Below are 15,935 nucleotides of genomic sequence, written 5' to 3' on the forward strand. Positions count from 1 at the left end.
TGAATATTCATTCCCTTAATTAGCCATGCGCTTGCTCACCGCAATCATCAGTGGTACTCCTGATCTGACAATCACCTGAGGAGCGTCCATTGATGATTACGATGCGATCCTTGGGCCAGCAGTACCGGTTATACAGAGTGCGGGTGCAGTGCAGGACTCAGAGCGATGGGTGAGATTATGGGACAGGAGGGTGAATATTCATTCTCTTAACTTACCAGAGCTTAGAGCAACACAAGAGGACAATAAAGGTTACGTATCCTGAAACAGAGCTGCACAAGTCCTATTTCAGGATACTGTTTGTTTGTGTATGCAACTAGGGCTTATTTTTGGAGTAGGGATTTCAAGCCTACTCCAAAAAGTCTGAAAAATCCTGCTAGGCCTTATTTTCGTGGGGAAACATGGTAGTTCTGAGTTGTTTTTTTTTCCAGGTTTGGCCAACCCTTCTTTCAAACTGCAGTTTGCTTTATTAAAAGTGTGCTTTACTCACACTCCCCGGATCCAGCATTGAGTATTCGCCGCTGTTCCCGGTGTCTGTTTTTGGCTGCAGCGCTGCAGCCAATGACTGAGATCAGCGACTGTGAGCGGCACGTGCTCGAGATGGTGGCACCTGCCGCTCACAGTCGCTGATCTCGGTCATTGACAGCGACTGTGAGCAGCACGTGCCTCCATCTTGAGCACATGCCGCCAACTCAGGCCAAGCTGCTGATCTCAGTTATTGTCTGCAGCGCCAAGTAATGATAATGACACTAACTATTGCATTTTGGAATATTATCGGTGACTTTCTGCCTTCTCTTTTCGCAGTCAGGAGGATGATTCCTATCAGAAGTTCATACCGTTCATTGGGGTAAGCGGCTCATTTTCCTGTCACCGTAGTGTTAAAAATATACTTTTTTTTTTGCAAAATAAAAAAGTTTTTCAAGGGGTCAGATTATTAATGTCTAAAAAAAAAAACCCCGACTCGCCCCTCCCCAATAGATGATTTCTGGAGAAATAAGGATTGGGCAATTGGAGTTCCACTGTCCGATCCCTCTGTTTTCCGATGTGATCAGCAGCAGCATTCTCTCTTCTTCTGGTCGATCTATTGGTATCCTGCATGTGCGACCAGCGGTAACTTTAGGCTTCATCCGGTCGTTTGTCTTTTTTTAAAAAAGTTTTTTTTCTTTCTTTTTTTGCATGCAAAAAAATTGATCCTTCGTCATCAGTGCGCTCCATATTTGGTCCCTGTGTCCATTTTTATCATCACGGTGTCATCTGTTTTCCTCGCATGCAAAAACTAAAAAAAATACCGTATTTTTTGTTTTTTTAAGACGCACCGGATTATAAGACGCACCCCAAAATATGGGGTCCGTTTTATAATCTGGTGGTGTCTTACCAGGGAGAGGGGGCAGCAGCGAAGCGGGGTGATGCAGCCCAGATACTCACTGCGGTCTCTGCTCTGTGCGGGGCCGGTGACGCCGCTCTGTGTGTGCGGATCTGGTGACGCCGCTCTGTGCAGGGCCGGTGACGCCGCTCTGCTCTGTGCGGGGCCGGTGAGGCCGCTCTGTGCGGGGCCGGTGACGCCGCTCTGTGCTGGGCCGGTGACGCCGCTCTGTGCGGGGCCGGTGACGCCGCTCTGTGCGGGGCCGGTGACGCCGCTCTGCTCTGTGCGGGGGGCAGGGAGTCACCGGCCATTCTGAAGATGGTGGCGGTCTACGGTGAGGGCTTCAAATAATGTCGGTCATAGTCGGCGCGTGCACAGATAACAGCTTGAGCTGAGAGCTTCATCTGCGTAGGCGCTGACTCTAGGCGCCATTATTTGAATCCCTGATATCTTCAGAATGACTGCCCGCTCGCCGAGCAGCACAAAGCAGCCGCGCACCAAGCGGCACAAAGCAGCCGTGCGCCGAGCAGCACATAGCAGACGCGTGCCGAGCAGCACATAGCAGCCGAGCAGCACATAGCAGCCGCGCGCCGAGCAGCACATAGCAGATGCGCGCCGAGCAGCACATAGCAGCACAAAGCAGCCGCGCGCCGAGCAGCACATAGCAGCCGTGTGCCGAGCAGCACAAAGCAGCCGCGCGCCGAGCAGCACATAGCAGCCGTGTGCCGAGCAGCACATAGCAGCCGTGCGCCGAGCAGCACAAAGCAGCCGCGCACCGAGCAGCACAAAGCAGCCGTGCGCCGAGCAGCACATAGCAGACGCGTGCCGAGCAGCACATAGCAGCCGAGCAGCACATAGCAGCCGCGCGCTGAGCAGCACATAGCAGACGCGTGCCGAGCAGCACATAGCAGCCGAGCAGCACAAAGCAGCTGCGCGCCGACCAGCACATAACAGCCGTGTGCCGAGCAGCACAAAGCAGCCGCGTGCCGAGCAGCACATAGCAGCCGTGTGGCGAGCAGCACATAGCAGACGCGTGCCGAGCAGCACATAGCAGCCGAGCAGCACAAAGCAGCCGCGCGCCGAGCAGCACATAGCAGCCGTGTGCCGAGCAGCACAAAGCAGCCGCGTGCCGAGCAGCACATAGCAGCCGCGCGCCGAGCAGAACAGACAAGCCGCGCAGAGCAGAGCCAAACAGAGTGGAGCCGATGCACACAACAGCGCCGTACTGACAAGCGCTGGCAGCACCCGGTAAGCTACATTTGGATTTTAAGACGCACCCCTCATTTCTTTGTCGCTCCATTGGGAGACCCAGACAATTGGGTGTATAGCTTCTGCCTCCGGAGGCCACACAAAGTATTACACTCAAAAGTGTAACCCCTCCCCTCTGCCTATACACCCTCCCGTGCCTCACGGGCTCCTCAGTTTTATGCTTTGTGTGGAAGGAGGCACACATCCACTCATGCATTCCCATTTTAGTCAGCAGCAGCTGCTGATTTTATCGGATGGAAGAAAAGAGGGCTCCCACGGGGCCCCCGGCATGCTCCCTTCTCACCCCACTACGTCGGCGGTGCTGTTAAGGTTGAGGTACCCATTGCGGGTACAGAGGCTGGAGCCACATGTCGTATTTCCTTCACCATCCCTTGGGGGCTCTGGGAGAAGTGGGATCCTGAGCGGTCATCCAGGTACTGGGACCGTGCTCCCTCCGCAGCCCCAGTGTGGAATCTGCCGGACCGGAGTATTTTCTTTATCAGGGACCGGGCCCTGCATCTGTCAGGTACTCTGTGTCCCCATGGGGACGGTTCATGGAGCGCCTGGCACCCGGACGCTGCAAGGGCTGCTAGGCCGTGAAAGCCGGGGGACTTCCGCGCCGACCGCGCCTGTTTGTCGGCCGCAGTCATAAATTTAGTCCCCGGCTTCAGTTGCGGCCTACTTGCAAAATCTCGCCCCCGGACCTGTCTGTCAGGGTAGGGGCGGGACAGCCGACCGGACGCTGCCTGGGACACACAGCGGCTGCTGATCCGTGAAAGCCGGGGGACTTCCGCGCCGACCGCGCCTGCTTGTCGGCCGCGGTCATAAATTTAGTCCCCGGCTTCAGTTGCGGCCTACTGGCAAGACTCCCGCCCCCGGACCTGTCTGTCAGGGTAGGGGCGGGACAGCCGTCCTGACGTCGGCAGTGAGGGCCGGAGCATCCTGTATGCTTCCTCCCCCCTCTTTGATCACAATAGGGACCCCAGATTCCCGCACTTTTTCCTGGTGCCGCCCACCGCTCCACTCCCCCTCTGAGAGCTCCAGCAGCCATTTTTTTCAGACCTTCTGAGCTGGAGATTCATCAGGAAAGAGCTCTTCACCGCTGGGAGACATGGAGCAGGGAATCTGGAGGACACACACGCCGCTTTTTAGCGGTCGGTAAGCCACACCGGTCATCCGGTGCTGGTCCCCCTGGGTTGCCTGAATAGATACGTATTATATATCTTTATATATATATAGATCTCTGTTCGGCCGGGCTGTATACTCTTCCCTTTTACCCTCTGTGATCACTCTCCTGGGACACAACAGCATGTCGTCCACAAGGAGCAAGAGCGCTAAGGCACAGGGTTTCTTTGAGACCTGTACCTCTTGTGGGGCTATGTTGCTTGCGGGTTCCACCTACCCTCACTGTGAGCAATGCTCGACCCCTGTTACACTGACTCAGCCGGAGCCGGGACCACTTGTGGGCCCCTCGGCTCAGGTAGACCCCCATGCTACCACTGTCCAGGCGGCAGGGACAGAGTTTGCAGTGTTTGCTGAGAAGCTCTTTGAGTCACTTTCACAATCCATCGCTAAGTCTATGGACAAATGGTCTGCCAAGCTGCTAGAAGCCTTGCAGTCCAGACCGGTCCTTACACAGACCCAGGACACTGTTGGATCGGCGCCTCCAGGTCCCTCTCGGTCCACGCCGCAGCGCGCTCCCGGGGTGGGCTCTAGGTTTCACGTGGAGGACTCCTCCACGGTCCACAGCCCCAGACCAGCTAAGCGGGCCCGCTTGGAATCATCAGCTTCATCACGCTGCTCAGGTTCCCGGCTGGAGGACTCGCTGGAGGACGAGGCGGAGGTCGCAGCTCAGGGCTCTGACCATGACGTTGCCCTCAACCTTGATACACCTGAAGGGGACGCCTTAGTAAATGATCTTATCTCGTCCATCAACCAGGTGTTAGATCTATCTCCCCCGCCTCCAACTATAGAGGAGTCGGCTTCTCAGCAGGAGAAACACCAGTTTCGGTTCCCCAAACGTACACGGAGTGCGTCTTGCGACCACTCTAACTTCAAGGATGCTGTCCAGAAACCCAGAGCGGTTCCGGACAAGCGCTTTACTAAGCGCCTTGCTGACACACGTTACCCCTTCCCCTCTGACGTAGTTAAGGGTTGGGCTCAGTGTCCCAAGGTGGATCCTCCAGTCTCTAGATTGGCGGCTAGATCTGTGGTATCGGTTGCAGATGGCTCATCGCTAAAAGAGGCCACTGACAGGCAGATAGAGCTCCTGGTGAAATCCATCTATGAAGCCACGGGCGCGTCCTTTGCCCCGGCTTTTGCAGCCGTGTGAGCACTCCAAGCTATCTCGGCTTGTCTAACCGAGATTAATGCGGTCACACGTACTTCTGCTCCGCAGGTTGCGTCTTTGACTTCTCAGGCGTCGGCGTTTTCTTCATACGCCATGAAGGCAGTCCTAGACTCTGCTAGCCGTACAGCGGTCGCATCCGCTAATTCTGTGGCAGTCCGCAGAGCCATGTGGCTGCGCGAATGGAAGGCAGACTCGGCTTCCAAGAGATTCCTAACCGGTTTGCCGTTTTCTGGCGACCGATTGTTTGGAGAACGATTGGATGAGAGGGAAAAGACTCCTCCTTACCCCAGTCCAGACCGAAGCGACCTCAGCAACGTAAGATACAATCGAGGATTCGGTCCTTTCGCCCCTCCGCCAAGTCCCAATCCTCTTCGTCCAATAGGCCGGAGAAAGGTCAGAGGAACTCCTACGCGTGGCGGTCTAAGTCACGCCCCCAAAAGGCTGCCGGAGGCACTGCCTCCAAGGCGGCCTCCTCATGACTCTTGGCATCCCCGAACCGCATCCTCGGTCGGTGGCAGGCTCTCCCGCTTTTGCGACACCTGGTGGCCACATGTTCAAGACCGATGGGTGAGAGACATTCTGTCTCACGGTTACAGGATAGAGTTCATCTCTCGTCCTCCAACTCGTTTCTTCACAACCCCCCCCCCCCCCCCGCTCGGGCCGACGCACTTCTTCAGGCAGTGGCCGCTCTGAAGACAGAAGGAGTTGTGATCCCCGTCCCCCCTCAGGAACAGGGGCGCGGCTTTTACTCCAACTTGTTCGTGGTGCCAATGAAGGACGGTTCATTCCGTCCCGTTCTGGACCTCAAACTGCTCAACAGACATGTGAGAACCAGACGGTTCAGGATGGAATCTCTCCGCTCGGTCATCGCTTCGATGTCACAGGGAGACTTTCTCGCATCGATCGACATCAAAGATGCTTATCTCCATGTGCCGATCGCACCCGAACATCAACGCTTCTTGCGTTTCGCCATAGGGGACGAACACCTTCAGTTCGTGGCATTGCCTTCGGCTTGGCGACAGCCCCACGGGTTTTCACCAAAGTCATGGTATCCGTTGTGGCGGTCCTACATGAGGCGCCTCATGCACTTCCTAGGGAAGATGGTGGCAGCGATGGAGGCAGTGCCCTTCGCGCAATTTCATCTACGCCCACTCCAATGGGACATTCTCCACAAGTGGGACAAGAGATCGACTTCCCTCGACAAGAATGTCTCTCTTTCCCTGGCAACCAAGACGTCTCTTCAGTGGTGGCTTCTTCCCACTTCTCTATCGCAGGGAAAATCCTTCCTGCCCCCAACCTGGGCTGTGGTCACCACGGACGCGAGCCTGTCAGGGTGGGGAGCGGTGTTTCTCCACCACAGGGCTCAGGGGACCTGGACTCCGAGGGAGTCTTCCTTTCAGATCAATGTTCTGGAGATAAGGGCAGTGTATCTAGCCCTATTGGCGTTCCATCAGTGGCTGGAGGGCAGGCAGATCCGCATACAGTCGGACAACGCCACTGCAGTCGCCTACATCAATCACCAGGGCGGCACTCGCAGTCGTCAAGCCTTCCAGGAAGTACGGCGAATTCTGCAGTGGGTGGAAGCCACAGCATCCACCATCTCCGCAGTTCACAGAGCTCTGGCGGCGGATGCATTAGTACAGGATTGGTCGCAGTTTCAACTGCCTTATGTGTTTCCTCCTCTGGCGATGCTACCCAGAGTATTACGCAAGATCAGGTCCGACTGCCGCTGCGCCATTCTCGTCGCTCCAGACTGGCCAAGGCGGTCGTGGTACCCGGATCTGTGGCATCTCATGGTGGGTCAACCGTGGGCCCTTCCAGACCGCACAGACTTGCTGTCACAAGGGCCGTTTTTCCATCTGAATTCTGCGGCCCTCAACCTGACTGTGGCCATTGAGTCCTGGCTCCTAGCATCGTCAGGGTTATCTCAGGATGTCATTGCCACTATGAGACAGGCCAGGAAACCGACGTCCGCCAAGATCTATTACAGGACTTGGCGGATATTCTTGTCCTGGTGCTTTGTGAATGGGTTTACTCCCTGGCCTTTTGCCTTACCCATTTTTCTTTCCTTCCTTCAATCTGGAATGGACAAGGGTTTGTCACTCGGCTCTCTCAAGGGACAAGTATCGGCGCTCTCAGTATTTTTTCAAAGGCGCCTGGCCAGGCTCCCGCAGGTCCGCACGTTCCTGCAAGGAGTATGCCACATAGTCCCACCTTACAAGCGCCCACTAGAGCCCTGGGACCTTTACAGGGTGCTAACGGCTCTTCAGAAACCACCTTTCGAGCCGCTGCGAGATGTCTCCTTATCACGTCTTTCGCAGAAGGTGGCATTTCTAGTGGCAGTTACATCACTCCGAAGAGTGTCGGATCTTGCAGCGCTGTCATGCAAAGCCCCCTTCCTGGTTTTTCACCAGGATAAGGTGGTTCTGCGTCCTGTTCCGGAATTTCTCCCTAAGGTGGTATCCCCTTTTCATCTCAATCAGGATATCACCTTAACTTCTTTTTGCCCTAATCCAATTCACCAATGTGAAAAGGATTTGCACTCATTAGATCTAGTGAGAGCACTCCGGTTCTACGTGTCTCGCACGGCGCCCCTGCGCCGTTCAGATGCACTCTTTGTACTTGTCGCCGGTCAGCGTAAGGGTTCGCAGGCTTCCAAGTCAACCTTGGCTCGGTGGATCAAGGAACCAATTCTTGAAGCTGACCGTTCTTCGGGGCTTCCGCTTCCTTCGGGGCTGAAAGCCCATTCTACCAGAGCCGTGGGTGCGTCCTTGGCATTGCGGCACCGGGCGACGGCTCAGCAGCTGTGTCAGGCAGCTACCTGGTCTAGTCTGCACACTTTCACGAAACATTATCATACCTATGCTTCGGCAGATGCCAGTCTAGGTAGGCGAGTCCTTCAGGCGGCGGTTGCCCACCTGTAAGAGGGAGCCGTGTCGGCTCTATTATCGAGGTATTCTTTTACCCACCCAGGGACTGCTTTTGGACGTCCCAATTGTCTGGGTCTCCCAGTGGAGCGACAAAGAAGAAGGGAATTTTGTTTACTTACCGTAAATTCCTTTTCTTCTAGCTCCAATTGGGAGACCCAGCACCCGCCCCTGTTCCCTTCGGGCTTGTTGTTCAATTGTTTCTTTGGTTTCAGTTCTCCGAACATCCTTCGGATTGAATTTACCTTAGACCAATTTATAAGTTTCCTCCTTCCTGCTCTTGCACCAAAACTGAGGAGCCCGTGAGGCACGGGAGGGTGTATAGGCAGAGGGGAGGGGTTACACTTTTGAGTGTAATACTTTGTGTGGCCTCCGGAGGCAGAAGCTATACACCCAATTGTCTGGGTCTCCCAATTGGAGCTAGAAGAAAAGGAATTTACGGTAAGTAAACAAAATTCCCTTCTTTCCTCCCAAATTTTTGGGAGGAAAAGTGCGTGTCATAATCCGAAAAATACGGTAATTAAAATTTACAAGCTTCTCTTACCCATTAGACAGCGAACCCCCCGCCCCCCGAAGAACGTCAGTACTCTCATGACCCGTAGAGGTCGGCTTCCACGTACCGTCTGTTTGTTTCACTGATCCACTGACTTGACAGGGCAATATTGATCAGCAAGTCTGATCTTGTCTCCTGTTCTACGGTCAGTCGGCAATAAAAAAAAACAACAAATCTCCCCCCTCCCCCCAAAAAAAAAATTAAAAAAAATTGAAAAGTATTGAACATGTCCTCAATTTCCTAAGTTAATTTATTTCTAAAGGTGCTATTGACATAAATGATTACCAGATGTCGAAAACAACCCATCCAATTCACACAGGCAAAGAAATCAAACCAGAGATGTCCATAAAATTGATTATATGTAATAATGAGAAATGAGACGGGGGAAAAATATTTAACACGTCACTGAAATTTTTTAATACTTCGTACAAAAGCCTTTGTTGGTGATGAAGCTTCAAGATGCCTCCTGTATGGAGACACTAGTCACCTGCATTGCTCAGGTGGATTTTTGGTCCATTCTTCCACACAAGCATTTCTCCCTCTATGAACTCTGAGCTTTAGTTCCTTCCATACATTTTCTATTGGATTCAGCTCTGGTGATCGGCTCGGCCATTCTAGCAGCTTTATTTTCTTGCTCTGAAACCAGTTGAGAGTTTCCTTGGCTGTGTGTTTGGGATCATTGTCTTGCTGAAATGTCCACCCTCATTTCATCTTCATCATCCTGGTAGACGGCAGCAGATTTTTATGAAGAATGTCTTCGTCCATTCATCCTTCCTTCAATAATACAAAGTTTGCCAGTGCCGTATGCTGAAAAACATCCCCACACCATGATGTTCCCACCTCCAACCTTCACAGTTGGTGTGTATGGGGGGATATAAAACCTGGTGTGTAATATGGCATCCAAAGGGTTCAGTTTTGGTGTTATCTGACCAGACTATATTCTCCCAGTATTTCACACTATTGTCTAAATGTTGTTGCGCAAACGCTAAACGCTCTTGAATGGAGTCTTGCTTGATGAGGTGCATACAGGCCATGGAAATGGTTCTTGGCTCTTGGACAACTCTTCTGATAATTATTTTCACTCCTCTGTCTGAAATATTGCGGGGAGCGCCACAACCCAGTGATCCCCGCAGGATTTCGGACAAAGGAGAGAAAACAATTATCTGAAGAGTTGTCCAAGAGCCAAGAACCACCTGTGGAGAGCTACAGAAAGACCTGAAATCAGCAGGTACAATTGTTTCAAAGAAAACCGATTTATGGTGAAATTATGTCCTTTCCACTTCCGGATTATGGCCCCTACAGTGCTTGGTGGAACCTTCAGTAATTTAGAAATTCTTTTGTAACCAATGCCATCACTATGTCTTGCAAGAATAAGGTTGTGAAGGTCTTGAGACAGCTCTCTGGTTTTACCCATCATTAGATGTTTCTTATGTGGCACCTTGATAATGAGACACATTTTTATAGGGCATCAGTTGTACCAGCTGATATTATTTTTCACTAAGTAGCAGGATTGCTTTCTGATTAGTGATAGATTTCAGCTGTTATCATGACTATCTATGGCTTTTTGCACCTCTCTTTCTTTATGTGCTCAATACTTTCTTCCTGAGTCATATCTCATTATTGCAACTAACTTAATTTACGGACATCTGTGGTTTGATTTCTTTGCCTGTGTAGATTGGATGGGTTGTTACCGACATCTAGTGAGTAATTCATGTGAATAGCACCTTTTAGAAATATATTTACTTAGAAAATCGGAAATGTGTTCAATACTTATTTCTTGCTGCTCTGGTGTATCTAGGACGACAGCAGCAGAGTACAGTTGCCATTACATGGGTTGTCTGCCACAGTGGCCCGTGTGGAAACTGCAATATATATATATATATATATATATATATATATATATATATATATATATATATATATATATATATATATATATATATATATATGTACAGTGTGTCCACCCATATCGTGTCCACCGCCATTAACTTGAGAACGGCGGCAGCTATAGGCATAGAAGTGGTGTTTAAGTATAGTACAGTAGCCATGCGCTACGCACTGAAACCACCTATAGCGCCACCTGGTGGAAAACAACAGAGTTAGCATTTTTATCTTGAAAATGGAACGAGATAGAGGGAAAAAAAGTTAATTTAAAAGATTGTAGGACATCATCAATTCAATACGAATCGGCACCTTGCATACAGAAATGCTATGATATGAAACCCATGACCCCCCCCCCAAAACACTGAATGCTGGTTACGCATATGGCGCTCATTTAACTTTGATGCTCAAAGTGGCCCCCGTCAGCTGCAATGCACATCTGGACTCTGGACAGCGTACTGTATCTTGCTGCACGTTGTGCAATATGGTAGGTGACACGTTTGCACAAGCATCACGTCGTCTTAGGTCCTGCAATGTTGGTGGAGGGGTCGCATACACCTGCTGTTTGATGTGACCTCACAGAAAGAAGCCCAATGGGGTCAGGTCAGGTGAGTGTGGAGGCCAGTCCACACAGCCACCATACCCAATGACTTGTAGGAAGGTCTCCATGAGGTATCGCTTCACGTCCGCAGCCTTGTGAGTTTTACACGTTCATATCATAGCATTTCTGTATGCAAGGTGTCGATTCGTATTGAATTGATGATGCCCTACAACTTTGTAATTCACTTTTTCTTTATCGTTCCTTTGGGAGACCCAGACCATGGGTGTTTAGCTTCTGCCTTCGGAGGACACACAAAGTACTACACTTAAAAGTGTAGCTCCTCCCTCTGAGCTTATACACCCCCTGGTAGCCAGTCCTAGCCAGTTTATTGCTTTGTGTCAGGAGGTCATACATCCACACATGCATTCTCATCTGATTGTTTGACTTTTGGAAAGAGTTTGAAGAAAAGCGGGTCCATGTCTGGACTCCCGGCATGTCCCTTCTCACCCCACTGTGTCGGCGGTGTTGTTAAGGTTGATTTACAAGGCTGAAGCCTTACATGCCGCGCTCCTTCACCATCCCTTCTGGGCTCTGGCTTGAAGTGGGAGCCAGCACGGTCTCCATGCCTGGCAGGAGTCCGGTCTCCATCCACAGCCCCTTGAGGATTCTGTTGGACCGGAGCACTCATCCCCAGGGACATGGCCCTGCGTCTCAGCAGCTAAGTACCTGAGACGTTTATGTTGGGGGTCCCGGTTCTTTATTGTAAGGGGAGAGTATGCTGTATGAGATTGTTTTAACTTTTCCGGCGGGTTCTCCAGCTTTTGCCTGAGAACCGCGCCGATGGTGCCTGCTTGTCGGCCTCGCCGCTTAAATTTAGGCCCCGGCTTCGCCGGAGGCCTAGTTTCATTTTCCTGCCCTCGCATGTCACTCATGCAGAGGGACAGGTTCGGCTCCTCCCGGCGGCCGTTCTACACAGGGGAGGGACACTCCCCACTGCTGGGGCGTCCCTCCTTCCCTGCAGGTCTCTATAGCCGTCCAGTTCCCGCTCTTTTATAGGAACGCCCTCTTCTCAGGCAGAGTTCACTCTGCTCTGGGACATCCTGCATTCTGCATCTCTGCTGAGGTGCTGCGACTGGGGGACCGGGCTTCGGGATCTGGAGGGCACACAACACCGCGCTCAGCGGTCTGGTAAGCCACAGCCGGTCTCCGGTTGTGGACCTCTGTATATTCTCCCTTGGGTTCATTCTCTGCAAAGCCCCCACTCCAGCAGCATGTCTCACACAAGGAGCAAGGCTCCAAAGCTTTATTCTGCATGCACTGCATGTAAGCTCCTGCTGCCTGAGCCGAGCATTTATCCACATTGTGATGTCTGCTCTAACTTGGCGGTGCCACAGCCTGGAGTCTCACCCCCAGTGGTCTCTCAGGCTGCTGCTGCACCTGTGATTGAACCCCCGGCCTGGGTAGAGTCCTTTTCTAGGTCCATATCCCAGTCATTTGCTGAGTCCATGGGGCTTTTGTCCAGGACTTTGATGAATATGCATCAGCCCCCCTCACAGGGTGCCTCTAATACTCTTGACAGAGGACTCCTATCCTCTGACCTCCGTCCATCGGAGCTCATGGAGGATTCATCATCTGATCCCAGACGTCGTCCTTCTAAGAGAAGGCGCAGGGTTTCCTCCCCCTCCCCATCCCACGGCTCTGCCTTAAGAGCTGACTCGCAAGATGAGGAGGATGCCCTCACTGGGGGCTCGGAGGCTATGTATCCCATCGATTTCTCTGAGGGTGACTCAGATCTTAGTGATTTGATTGCTTCTATTAATTCTGTGCTGGATCTTAATCCGCCAGTGTCAGAGGAGCAACTCTCTTTGGCAGAAAAACATCAGTTTACCTCGCCTAAGAGAGTGAAGAGTGTGTTCTTTAACCACTCCAGTTTTCAGACCGCTGTGACCAAACCCAGGGCCTGCCCTGACAAACGCTTTCCAAAGCGTGGTTCTGATGACCGGTTTCCATTTCCACCTGAGGTGGTCAAGGAGTGGTCTCACTCCCCAAAGGTAGACCCTCCGGTGTCTAGGCTATCAGCCCAGACCGTTGTGTCGGTGGCTGACGGCACCTCACTTAAGGATTCCACTGACCGTCAGATTGACCTTCTGGCCAAATATGTGTATGAAGCTGCGGGGGCCGCGTTTTCCCCGACTTTCTTTGTCGCTCCTAATTGGGAGACCCAGACAATTGGGTGTATAGCTACTGCCTCCGGAGGCCACACAAAGTATTACACTTAAAAGTGTAAAGCCCCTCCCCTTCTGCCTATACACCCCCCGTGGGATCACGGGCTCCTCAGTTTTCATGCTTTGTGCGAAGGAGGTCAGACATCCACGCATAGCTCCACTGTTTAGTCAGCAGCAGCTGCTGACTATGTCGGATGGAAGACAAGAGGGCCCATAACAGGGCCCCCAGCATGCTCCCTTCTCACCCCACTTTTGTCGGCGGTGTTTGTTAAGGTTGAGGTACCCATTGCGGGTACGGAGGCTGGAGCCCACATGCTGCTTCCTTCCCCATCCCCCTTAGGGCTCTGGGTGAAGTGGGATTTTACCGGTCTCCAGGCACTGAGACCGTGCTCCATCCACAACCCCTTGGGAATCTGCTGGATATGGAGCTGAGTATCGTCAGGGACAGGGCCCTGCTACGTCAAGGTACTCTGTGTCCCCGTACTGACCGCGCGCTGACACACTACAGCATGGCTGGGTGTGTTAGTGCGCCGGGGACAACAGCGCTGCGCGCTTGTGCCTTTACTCACTACAGCTCTGCTGAGTGAGTCAATGTATTGGGAACGGCCGCGCCGGCCGCTGCTGTCAGTTTTACACTGCGGCGCGGCTGGGACTTGTGGTGCGCCGGGGACTTCCGCGCTGGCCGTGCATATATGACGGCCGCGCTTATTACTCGAGTCCCCGGCTTTTGCGGCCTAGTTTCGTTTCGTTCCCGCCCCCAGGCCTGCCAGTCAGGGGAAGGGCGGGACGCTGTACAGAACGTCAGCGCCGAGGGCTGGAGTCTACTTTACATACTCCAGCCCTCACACTGGGCACAGTGGGACGCCAGTTTCCCGCACTTTGTCTGAGGCACGCCCACGGTCCGCCCCTCTTCACAGAACGCCGGCAGCCATTCCTGTGTGCAGTCTGAGCTGGAGAGGGGAGACAAGTTCTGGGAGACCCAGACACGGGATTCTGGCGACCGCACACCCGCTTTTGTGCGGGCGGTAAGCGGCACCTCTGGTGCTGACCCCACTAGCGCCGAAGTGCACATTTGTATTTTTATGCTTGCATGCTATACATTGCACTGTACGGTCGCTGGTGATTCCTGGCTATATACCCTCCTAGATTGCTCAGAGGAGACAACAGCATGTCGTCCGCAAAAAGCAAGGGTGCCAAGGCACAGGCTTTCTATGCTGCTTGTACCGCATGTGAGGCTACTCTACCGGCAGGTTCCACTGACCCCCATTGTGTGCAGTGCTCGGCCCCTGTGGCACTTGCTCGGCCGGGGCCTCTGCTAGAGGTGACCCAGGGAGAACCACCTGTGAATACTGTCCAGGTGACGGGGACGGAGTTTGCAGTTTTTGCTGACAGATTGTCTGTGACTATGACTAAAATTCTAGAAACTTTGCAGTCTAGACCAGTAACTCAGACCATGGGCACTGTTGAATCATTGCTCCCTGGTCCCCCTCATTTGGAACAGCTCCGGGCTCCGGGGGTGTCCCATGCATCCCAGGGTGAAGGCTCTGACACGGACGACAGTCCCAGACAGCCTAAGCGAGCTCGCTATGAGCGGCCCTCGACTTCCTCACACTGGTCAGGATCCCAGCAGGAGGACTCTCTGTATGATGAGGCGGAGGTTGCTGATCAGGATTCTGATCCTGAGACCGCTCTCAATCTGGATACACCTGATGGTGTCGCCATAGTGAATGATCTTATAGCGTCCATCAATAGAATGTTGGATATTTCTCCTCCGGCTCCTCCAGTGGAGGAGTCAGCTTCACAGCAAGAGAAATTCCATTTCAGGTATCCCAAGCGTAAATTAAGTACTTTTCTGGACCACTCTGACTTTAGAGAGTCAGTCCAGAAACACCACGCTTATCCAGATAAGCGTTTCTCCAAACGGCTTAAGGATACACGTTATCCCTTTCCCCCTGACGTGGTCAAGGGCTGGACCCAGTGTCCCAAGGTGGATCCTCCAATTTCCAGGCTTGCGGCTAGATCCATAGTGGCAGTGGAAGATGGGGCTGCACTTAAAGATGCCACTGACAGACAGATGGAGCTCTGGTTGAAATCCATCTATGAAGCTATCGGCGCGTCGTTTGCTCCAGCATTCGCAGCCGTATGGGCACTCCAAGCTATTTCAGCTGGTCTTACACAGATTGACACGGTCACACGTACATCTGTTCCGCAGGTGGCATCCTTAACCTCTCAAATGTCTGCATTTGCGTCTTACGCGATTAATGCTGTCCTGGACTCTACGAGCCGTACGGCAGTACGGTCCTCTCTTTGAATATTGCATATAAGTTGCAGGAATGTGCAGCCTTATGTAATTAATTGCATTGACTGAACTATGATATTTTCCGCTGTATGTATACATTGGCGTATGTTTGTTCTGCCCACACTCACACTTGTTATATTTATATGAAAAATAAAATATTAATAAAAAGTACATTGTACTGTAATTCCTGTCTATTGGTCTTTTGGGCTTTCATGATCGCCTCTTTCTCTCTTTTTTCTGAGCCGTACGGCAGTGGCGTCTGCCAACTCCGTGGTTTTACGCAGAGCCTTGTGGTTAAGGGAATGGAAGGCAGATTCTGCTTCCAAAAAGTGCTTAACCAGTTTGCCATTTTCTGGTGACCGACTGTTTGGTGAGCGTTTGGATGAAATCATTAAACAGTCCAAGGGTAAGGATTCATCCTTACCTCAGCCCAGACAAAACAAACCCCAACAGAGGAGGGGACAGTCGGGGTTTCGGTCCTTTCGAGGCTCGGGCAGGTCCCAATTCTCCTCGTCCAAAAGGACTCAAAAAGATCAGAGGAGCTCAGATTC

General features: G+C 52.3%; 1 protein-coding gene across 1 annotated transcript in view; it reads left to right on the plus strand.

Moving 5' to 3' along the window:
* The window catches only part of PACS1 (phosphofurin acidic cluster sorting protein 1), a 141,671-nt gene that overhangs the window by 104,512 nt on the left and 21,224 nt on the right, over window positions 1-15,935 (plus strand). The window contains exon 19 of the mRNA XM_075326269.1: window positions 802-844. Within this exon, the coding sequence (XP_075182384.1) occupies window positions 802-844 (43 nt within the window). The remainder of the gene's footprint in view (window positions 1-801; window positions 845-15,935) is intronic.

The sequence above is a fragment of the Anomaloglossus baeobatrachus genome, chromosome 10 (genome assembly GCF_048569485.1).
Source record: "Anomaloglossus baeobatrachus isolate aAnoBae1 chromosome 10, aAnoBae1.hap1, whole genome shotgun sequence".
NCBI lineage: Eukaryota > Metazoa > Chordata > Amphibia > Anura > Aromobatidae > Anomaloglossus > Anomaloglossus baeobatrachus.